The sequence below is a fragment of the Gymnodraco acuticeps genome, unplaced genomic scaffold (assembly GCF_902827175.1).
Source record: "Gymnodraco acuticeps unplaced genomic scaffold, fGymAcu1.1, whole genome shotgun sequence".
Taxonomy (NCBI): Eukaryota; Metazoa; Chordata; class Actinopteri; order Perciformes; family Bathydraconidae; genus Gymnodraco; species Gymnodraco acuticeps.
In genome coordinates this window covers 769,492-779,063 of record NW_022990224.1, presented here as the reverse complement: position 1 = coordinate 779,063, position 9,572 = coordinate 769,492, and the positions used below count along the sequence as shown (strand labels likewise).

General features: G+C 40.0%; 1 protein-coding gene across 2 annotated transcripts; it reads right to left on the bottom strand.

Annotated features, from left to right (window-relative positions):
* Positions 1 to 33: 33 nt before the first annotated feature.
* On the bottom strand, positions 34 to 8,816 carry hdac10 (histone deacetylase 10). Of its 2 annotated transcripts, none has more exons than XM_034218659.1 (20): positions 8,394 to 8,816; positions 6,015 to 6,149; positions 5,835 to 5,932; positions 5,647 to 5,744; positions 4,911 to 5,015; positions 4,759 to 4,827; positions 4,539 to 4,665; positions 3,942 to 4,007; positions 3,783 to 3,842; positions 3,083 to 3,172; positions 2,721 to 2,827; positions 2,573 to 2,640; positions 2,167 to 2,401; positions 1,939 to 2,023; positions 1,765 to 1,850; positions 1,602 to 1,658; positions 1,409 to 1,487; positions 873 to 1,061; positions 327 to 486; positions 34 to 222 (listed from the first exon to the last, which is right to left on the bottom strand). In XM_034218659.1, exons 2-20 carry the CDS (start codon positions 6,037 to 6,039, stop codon positions 191 to 193), a joined length of 1,836 nt encoding a protein of 611 aa, XP_034074550.1. In that variant the 5' UTR covers positions 6,040 to 6,149; positions 8,394 to 8,816; the 3' UTR covers positions 34 to 190. The 2 variants fall into 2 exon arrangements, with proteins under 2 accessions (XP_034074550.1, XP_034074551.1); XM_034218660.1 differs by lacking the exon at positions 8,394 to 8,816 and adding an exon at positions 7,521 to 7,594.
* Positions 8,817 to 9,572: the final 756 nt, after the last annotated feature.

Below are 9,572 nucleotides of genomic sequence, written 5' to 3'. Positions count from 1 at the left end.
AAGCACTACAAATTAAGTTGACAATCTATCACGAGGTTCATGTACATCTGTTTATTTAAGAGGCACAATGGGAATGATTGAAGTTCTGTTTGGACAATAAAACCTTGCAAAAATACAACATTTGATCAACACCTTTGATTGACTTGCTTCAACTGATTTCTTTACAAAAATGTAAGGAGCAGGATCGGCTTCAGTGCTCATCTCCTCTTCCAGTTTCTGGTGCTGTTTTAGGAGACAAAGTTGATATTAATAAAGTACAAGTCATTTTGAACTCTGTTGGTGTCACATTATGTGTCATGTGTATTTATGATGCTGCTGTGATTCACCTGTAGTCTGCAGCAGCTTCCAGTGCACCTGCAGTCTGGTTCTTAATCTCTCCAACGCCTCCACGTCCTCCGGTAGAGGAGCAGGAAGCTTCCCCAGGGAGGGGGCCGCTTCCCCCAGGAGAGAGGAGGCGGTGGGGCCGACACATACACTCTCACCTTCCTGAAATTATAAAAAATAATTACATACTGCTATTTAAATTTCCCGCAAATTAACAGTTGTATTTCCACACTATCAAGGATTCATTTGGCATTCATTGTTAGGAAGTTTATTAAAGCTTAGGAGATTTCAGACACAAAAGCAATTAGGTAGATTTAAGAGGTGCAGGGGTATACGATCTAATGACCTTGGAAAAAGCAGTGGCAACAATATAAGTTTTGAGCTTCAATTTAAGAGAAAAAGAGTTATGGTGGAAGTCAACTTTTCTCCGTGTTCTGCAGTGAATACAAACTGAAAGCTTCTTCTCCATGTTTGGTTCTGACCCTGGGGACTGAATGAAACTCTGTCCCAGTCTGTACTTTTATCAAACCTGCTCCAGCCTTCCTTACCTGCATCAGCACCAGTGTGTGTCCCTGTGCGAGGCCCTGCAGCAGGCCTGTTAGTTGTTGCCAGGCTCCGTCACACAGCCCGTCGTCTGGAGCCCGGACCAGCAGGACCAGACTGGGGTCATACTCGTACCCCAGAGGCAGGAGGAGGCCCAGCACAGCCTGCATGAAGCCGGACACATCCCTGCAGCCCTGTGGGGGGGACAGACAAACACACACAGGACGTGTTCACATGCGTCATATAACAAACATATAACATATAACAAACACACACACGCAATACTTCAATATATAGGATAATTACTTAAATACTCCAAAGTACATTGTGAAATCTCAACCTCGGGGTCAGAATGTTGAAGCAATGGTGAAATGTGTTTTATGGCCAAAACCTAAAACAGTATATGTTTACATTAAAAGTATATAGGGTTAAACATTTAGTTATATTACTTAGACACATGTTGGCCACAATAGCGTCATGTTGACAATATAACAGAATTATCCAGATTATCGTATCCATTGCTACAGATGAAGTACAGTACCTTCTTCAGACACACAGGAATATGATATTTGCTTTTCTGTTCCTCTTCCTTGTTGCTGAAGTGCACCAGGAGTGTTTTCCTAAAGATAGAAAGATTTCTGTCATCATCTTTGGGACAAATGCTTTTTTTATTTGCTCAAGAGGGACAAGTTGTATCAGAAAGTTATATTCAGGGACACAGAAATTATATTTACCCATCCTCTCTGTGATGAGTTGGGACCACCACGTCTCCAACACATACAACCAACACCCTGCATGAAGAGAACGTGGGAACAAGTTCATTAAATATGAAGCTATTCAAGTTGTTTTTAAATAAACATTCACTGTACATAATGGATTAGATCCACATTGCTTTACCGGTTGCTGAGAGCAGTTGCAGCATGCTGGACAACACACGTCATCGCCATGGTGACGTTGTGGACCAAAGCCAAGCCATTGCAGATCTGCAAGGAGGTAATTAAACATAATGGCATCAGCTTGGAGCAGATCACATCCTGGCACTCAAAGAGACAAATAGTATCCAGACTGTACCTCATTCCTCTCCATTTTCTTCACGAGGGCAATAAGACAGGAGAGGGCTGGGAGAGCATCGCTGTCATCGTTAGGGAAATTCTCCCTTATTGTGGAAGAAAGTACACGTTTGTGTACAAATCAAGATGAAATGATGATTATAGATATTGTTTTGAATTCATCTCTTTCTCTCATAAACTCATTTTGTGCCATATCTAAGAAATGAAGTTGATTATGATATAATGTTACCTGAGTTTGCTGGCTGTGACCGGGTCATCTGATGAGCTGAAGAGTTCACACCCCTCTGGGCAGGACACGCCATCAGGGAGGACTGAAGCTGTGCGGACAGGAGCAGGGACACGTCTCGGGGGCTCGGGCCACACCTCTTCTTCTGCACTTTTCTTCTCTTCTCCATTCTCCACTTTTCCTTCTTCTTCTGCTAATTTAGGACGCTTTGTGCTGACATCAGAGGTGGGAGGCTCAGCTGGAGAAAGACGAAAGAAAAGCGGTGAAAAGTCCAAGTTATGTCTGATTGAGCCTTCTAACAATATGCACCTGAATCTTAGACCAAACTGTCAGAAGCCATGTTGAATTGTGGGTAAAGTAGGTTCCCCTTTTAAGGAATAGCTCTAAAAGAATAATGTGGATGTTATACCTGCGTGTTTGAGGCAGGACCAGTACTTCCTGTGAGCCGATCGGCTACAGTGGAGGGACTCAAGTGCACTGAGAAAATAAAAACATGTATTCAATACAGTTAGAAAACACACTCACACATGGAACATCTAACTGACGACCAGGCCCACCTTTCACAGGGACCATCAAGGTTTGCAGGTCGAGGCGCAGGATCTCCGAGCAAAGTTTGAACAGTTTGACACACAGACTGGGGGAGGGAAGTCAAGTTGTATCCTCCCTGGAACAAAGCACATAATAAACATTTCACAACAGCATTTCCCCTCCAACAGGATGGTAGCAATATGCAGGACTTCCCCTTGGCTATGAAGAGTAACATAAATATGCACAAGCAATACATGTATTAATAGATTAGAGACTTGGTTAATGGGACAAACAACAAAACAACTAATGTCGTCTCCAGGAAAGCAGGTGTTAGTGAGTAAGTGAAAACGTTTTGTATGCATGTGTTGATATTCAGTGTGTGTGGCCTGACCTCCAGCACAGCACACAGTTTCCCTCCGGCCAGGTTCATCAGGAGATGAGTGAGGTGGGCAAAGATGTCCGGGCTGGCACACATTTCACCCTGAAAATAAAGAAGAAATCTAAATATGTTTAGTCAGACAGGGCACAGGGTTTTACAGCAGCAGTGTTTCCCATACATTGATTCATTTGTGGCGGGGAATCTCATAAAAATAATTTAAAAAATATATTATTGTTTTCTTGTTTAACCTTTTTGTTTTTTTGGTGGTCTAATGGATAGTGAGGTGGGCTGATGATCGGAAGGTTGCTAGTTCAAATCCCGCCTGGAACACCACTACTAGTGTGCCCTTGAGTAAGGCACTTAGCCCGCAGTTACTCCAGGGAGACTGTCCCTGTAATTGGTCATTGTAAGTCGCTTTGGAATAAGGCGTCTGCTAAATTGTAAATTATATTTTTGGGAGAATAAAGCCCACAGATCCTCAACTCCGGTGTGTCTCACGCATTAACAACGCAACACAGAGCAACAAGAACGTTGTCTGCTACAGCAGCCATGAACTTGCATGTATTTTCTTATTTGAGGGGGGGGGGCGGTGCGGTGCCCCCACAAATAGAATCAAATGTTGTGGGAAACACTGAGCAGTCACATTTCATTAGATGGAAGAACAGGACATGAGTGCACACACATATCTGCTTCATTATTTCATTTTCTGTACCTCTGGGTCGCCGATGGCCGAGTCAAAGCCTGCACACACCAGGACCAAGTCGGGATTAAACTGTCATAAAGAATGCAGAATGATTAATATATTAACATTCATTTAATATCACACATCAGTATCTGTTAGCTAAATGGGATTTCTTTCAAATTGGCTTACCTCGTATGCGACTGGCAGGAGCATGTGACAGAAGACTGAGAGATAGTCACTGTTCTTCATTCCCACCTGAAACATCACAATGGGAAACCATTATAAAAACATTCAAACGTAAAAGCTCATTTGAAATCAGTAATAAAAGGGTTTTTATGAGATTACCCGCCACAAATGAATTCGCTATTCAATAACTGGATTAAATATTTTTAAATCAAGCTCAAATAAAACAGCAATATTTTCAGATTTCAGCTTTTAAAAAATCAGTAACGCCGCTTGTTTGTTTGATTGTATTACCATTGTTTTTTACCGGGGGGTCAGACAAAAAAAGCAATTTAAAAGACCATGTTGCGGACTATTAACGTATGATAAGAGTTCATTCTAATTTAAAAAAAATACATTCAATAATTATTTGATTAACCAATTTAGATGATGGATAATTAACTTAGTTGCCATACTTTTCTTGAATTGTATACAGAAATTAATTGCTATTATTGTTTCACTTCTCCTTCAACTTATTCTCTCAGTAAATACAAAAGATAAAACAATTAATGCGGCCTAGCAAATTAAAAACTGTGACTTTTAAGTATTTCTGTGGTTACTTACTTTGTTCCACGGCACATTTATATTGAATCCCTCTCCTTTCTCTTTGCCAACATTGTCGTAGTCGGATTCTCTGAGTTGAGGCCAGAATTTCTGATGCTCGTAGCGGTGCCATGAGAAGTAGAGCACGCTGCGAGTAACAATGTAGTATGCATCATTTATAATGATAGAGGAAAACATCCAGATAGCAATTCAGGTCCTTCACTCAAGAGGAATGACTCACCTTGGATCATCTTCAAAAGAGTACTGCACCCCTTGGCCGTGATGCACATCCCAGTCAACTATCAACACCCTGGAAATATATTTTAAAAAGTAAATACGTATATTTTGGCCCAATTTATAAAGAAGATCTTGAATGGATTAACCAAGTGATACCTTTTAACCCCATATTTCTGCTTGGCATAGTGAGCTGCTATGGCCACATTATTGAACACACAGAATCCACTGGCAGCACTGCGCATACTGTGGTGTCCGGGTGGTCTGTGAAATGAAAGGAAGGGGGTTTACGTGTCAGGGTGTATTTGCAGGAATTGATCATCATTTAGCCAATACAGAAAACGAAAGCCTGATGACATACAAACGCTTAGTATTAGTTTATTATGATATTAAAAGTAGAAAAGGAAGTCAATTTATGAATCTGAGAAGCTAAAAAAAGAATAGCTGGTATTTGGTAAAGGCTGCCTTAATGACATTCAATCTTAGAATCCCATTACCATCTTTAAAAGTGTATTAATGTCAACATCCTCAAATAGATCAGATAGCCCTGATTTACTAATTAGCTGATTATTCCACAATATTCTCATTTACCATTTTTTAATTAAGAAAATATTGTAATGAATACTTTAACTGATTGTTGTTCACGTTTCATCCCAGCTGTTCATATTATAATCGATTTACTTAGTGAGACTGTGCAGAAAGTGTTTAGTTTGACATGAAACATTAGTAAAAACATTGTCTAAATCCTCAGAGATATGATCAAATAATGACATTCCTATCAATACATGGACTAAACCTTTCAGCATTCAATCTGAACAAAACCATCAACCGTACAAGAGATAGACTCATACACATGAATTGTAGCATCAGCGTTAATATCAGCTTGTTCTCTCACCTGACCAGAGCCATGCCGTTCCTCACCTTCCCCGTCATCACACTGTCCACCAGCTGCAAAGAGGCGCCTGCAGCCAGCTTGGCACAGTGATAGATGTTCTAGGACAGAAAAAAAGGAGTATTAATTAGATATACAAAAATAATAATAATAGCTACCACTCAGTAAGAAAAAGTATGTTTCCGACTTACTGGATGGAAGTAGACGTCCCCATACTGCAGGGTCAACTCCTGCAGGTCCTCCAGAGTCATAAAGGGGGTCTTCTTCACCGCCTCCAAGTACTCCCTCACTTTTAAAGTAGTAAAGCACATAGCTGAGTGGCTTTGGGATATTATGTCAGCCTCACACAGAGGAAAGAGGCAATGACTGACCTGTGAACCAGCAGGATGTCTTCATCCGTTGCCTCGCGGACAGGTACAGAGACGCATCGATCAGCAAGACCCGAGTTTTTCAAAGCTTCATAACTCACTATCAGACGCTCAGGTACCTCGATCTTACATGCAGGGCTGGAGAGAAAACAAATCTAAATTATATTCCATGTAGTATGATATTAAGATTTCTATTTTCGTGTTGTTTTGATCTGTAACTCAACATCATTTGTACATGTCTTTTTGTCAGTAGTGGTTAAAACATTTCTCTTTAACACCTATTGTGCACAGGCATCCTAAAATACCAAGAAGAAAAAAATGGGTTGAAATTAAGCTCAAAACAATTGGATACTACCCTGACTAATACAAATACAAAATGTAGTACAGTATTTAAAAAAACAAAACAAGATGAATTGGGGCCGGAAATGCATATAAATGTGTGTATAATAAATGTGCAAAAATTACCATATTGCAGACACAAAGAGCCCAATACCTCCTTAAACATGTGGCTCAACAGATCAAGCTAGTTTGAATAATAAAATGCTAATTGTCCATAAACTTGCACTACATTAACATAGCAATAGGAGACAGAGGAAAGATGAGAAAGATATTTTAGAACTTTTTTTTTTTTAATAATAAATACTGATAAGATGAGGGTGCTCCTCAATAACCACCCCGGCTAGCTACAACAAACCGCAACTCTAGTTCCTACCATTACTTGAAGGCACAAACGAATGACTTATCTGAAGTAACTAGTAACCATTTCCTGCACTCTGTTTAAAACCCTTTGGAGTCCAGGGCTAATTTGGCCTTTTTCGCATACTTTTGATTTGTCTTACTAAACCCCATTAAGAAATGTTTGGCATGTCAATGTTTGGTATCTTTTTTTTAAAGGACAACCTCACCTATATAACCTGATAGTTATTTCTGTCATTTTGAGATACTATATGAACATTTTGGACCCAAAATCACAAAAAAAGTAAAAACAGATTTTGATAGGTAACACAAACATACACAACGAAACCATTTGAAAGCTGGACATATATACATGGGATGTCACTATGATAATGTGAAAGTTTGATTGAGGTAGCATGAACCTATATACACATTTTATGAACAAATAACAGGTGTATAGGCTTTTTTCCCTCATTTCTCAAGTTCTGTCAACAGTGACACAGTAGGCACAAAACATTTAAAAGCTTAAATAATGTACATGTGATTTCATTCTGATATGGCAAAAGTGTTATTATAAATATAATACAAATATATATATATACACATGATGTACAGAAATCTGTTTTTTCTGTCTTTATCTGTGCCACGCTTCAAAGCAGTTTCAGTCAACTACGACACAGAGGGCAACATCACAGGCTCCTCCTCCTCCTCCATGTCAAAAAACAAGCTTATAGCTTGACTCACGTTCAGAGTTCTCTTCATTATAGTTGAATCTTCAAAACTCTAAATCTATCTAACTATATCTAAATTCTCAATGTGTGTCTGTCACTTTACTTCAATCGCAGTCTCCCGCCGTCTCTCTTTGTCTCCCGCCGCCTGTCTTCGTATATCTTCGTCTCTCTCCATTTCCCGCCGTCTCTCTTCGGTTCCCGCCGTCCCTCTTCGTCTCTTTTCGTATCACTCCGTTTACCTGATTACCTCACCCCCTCCCTGGTAAATACATCCTGTTGAGCAGAATCTACAGTTTCCAGTATTTTCCGTTTCGTAAAATGATAAAATACGGCGAAGATATTAAATATGTGCTTCCATTATTCATACTTTTAAAATAGTAGTATTAACTTTATATCATCGTATCTCCGTGTTTATTGGGTCTTTTTGCATGAAACAAAGACTGGCATATCGTTTCAAGCCAGTACTTTCGACAGAAATACACATATACATCCTGTTGAGCAGGATCTACAGTTTCCAGTATTTTCCGTTTCGTAAAATGATCAAATACGGCGAAGATATTCAAATATGTGCTTCCATTTTTCATACTTTTGAAATGTATTAACTTTATATCATCGTATCTCCGTGTTTACTGGGTCTTTTGCATGAAACAAAGACTGGGATATAGTTTCAAGCCAGTACTTTCGACAGAAACACACGGCAATGTTGTCCGGACTGTTGTTTTTATGCGACACCGGCTTGAACAGGTCATGTGATCTGATCACGCCGGCGTGACGGTCGACTCCAAAGGGTTAACACACATTTACTAACCAGTGACACCCTTTGGACTCAGAAAGATAACGTTACATTCACACACGTTGATTAACCAGTAGCTAGCTAACGTTAGCCGAGGCAAGCTACAGTAACTTTAACAAACAAACCACTTTATATATAAGCATAGAGACATTGTGTCTTACTCCTGTCATGTCGATTACTTACTCAACCCAGAGCAGTTTGTATTTGGTCATCTCCTCATCGTAATCAATGCTGTTCCCATCTTCAGTACTTCTCGGACGAGCTGCAGCACTATGACAACAGTGCAACTTTCTGTAAGTTAGAAACTGTTCCTAATATAAGCGGTGCACGAATTAACTGGACAGAGAATCAATGAATTAAGCTGCTGTTATCAGACTTTCACCGTAATGTGAATAGTTTACCATAAACTGTAGTTTACTGATAGCTTTTTCTTTCTGCATTGAAAACAATAGAGGGTTTCTCAATACTTAAATATCCCTTCCTCGACTCCCCTCCTCGAGACTTGGTGCCGCCCACAGGAGATGCGAGCAGGAGGACTGAGGAGGGGTACCGAGGAGAGAGAAGTGGAAGCAGCAGGCGGTTAGAGAAATGAGAACTCCTTGTCACTACCCGATCTGCAGCTCTTGCCGATCTGCAGTGCGCAATGTGCGAGATGGTCCGCCATATTGGACAACTCCGACGGCAACCCAAGTAGGACAATATTAACACAGTGGCTTTGGCCAAAGCTCAAAAGGAAAACTCGAGAGAGATGAGTTATTGTTATTACAAACGTGACTTTCACTATTATTTAACAACTCTTTTTATTGGGTTCTTTTATTTGGGGTTAAGTACATTGTCAGAATAAGTGAGGAATGAATTTTAACTTCTTAGACCTATATGCCATACATTTTTGCACACATTCACAGTAAATATGTATTCAGTATATGATAGCTGTCTAACAGAAGTTAAATGCATTCCTCACTATTCTGACAATGTACTTAACCCCAAATAAAGAACCCAATAAAAAGAGTTGTTAAATAATAGTGAAGTCACGTTGTAATAACAATAACTCATCTCTCTCGAGTTTTCCTTTTGAGCTTTGCCAAAAGCCACTGTGTCAATGTTGTCCTACTTGGGTTGCCGTTGGGAGGTGTCCAATATGGCGGACCATCTCGCACATGCGCACTGCAGATCGGGCAGAGCTGCAGATCGGGTCCTCTGTGCGGTCATTTTAAAGAGACGTCCATTAATGATGACAGGAGGCACAGCAGCCCTCTGTCTGATGGACAGATGTGTATCATGATGACTTATATATTTACTTGTAATTCATTCACAGTGGGGTATAATGAGACAATAACAGGGCATATCACACACACATATGTA

Bases quoted from the DNA above. Each gene is read 5' to 3' on its own strand.
- hdac10 (XM_034218659.1), bottom strand. From the start codon at position 6,039: ATGAAGACATCCTGCTGGTTCACAG. The intron at 3,843-3,941 runs GTAAGCCAATTT...TCTTTATGACAG, and splicing joins TCCTGCCAGTCGCATACGAG to TTTAATCCCGACTTGGTCCT. The intron at 1,062-1,408 runs GTACTGTACTTC...TCCCCCCCACAG, and splicing joins TTCCTGTGTGTCTGAAGAAG to GGCTGCAGGGATGTGTCCGG.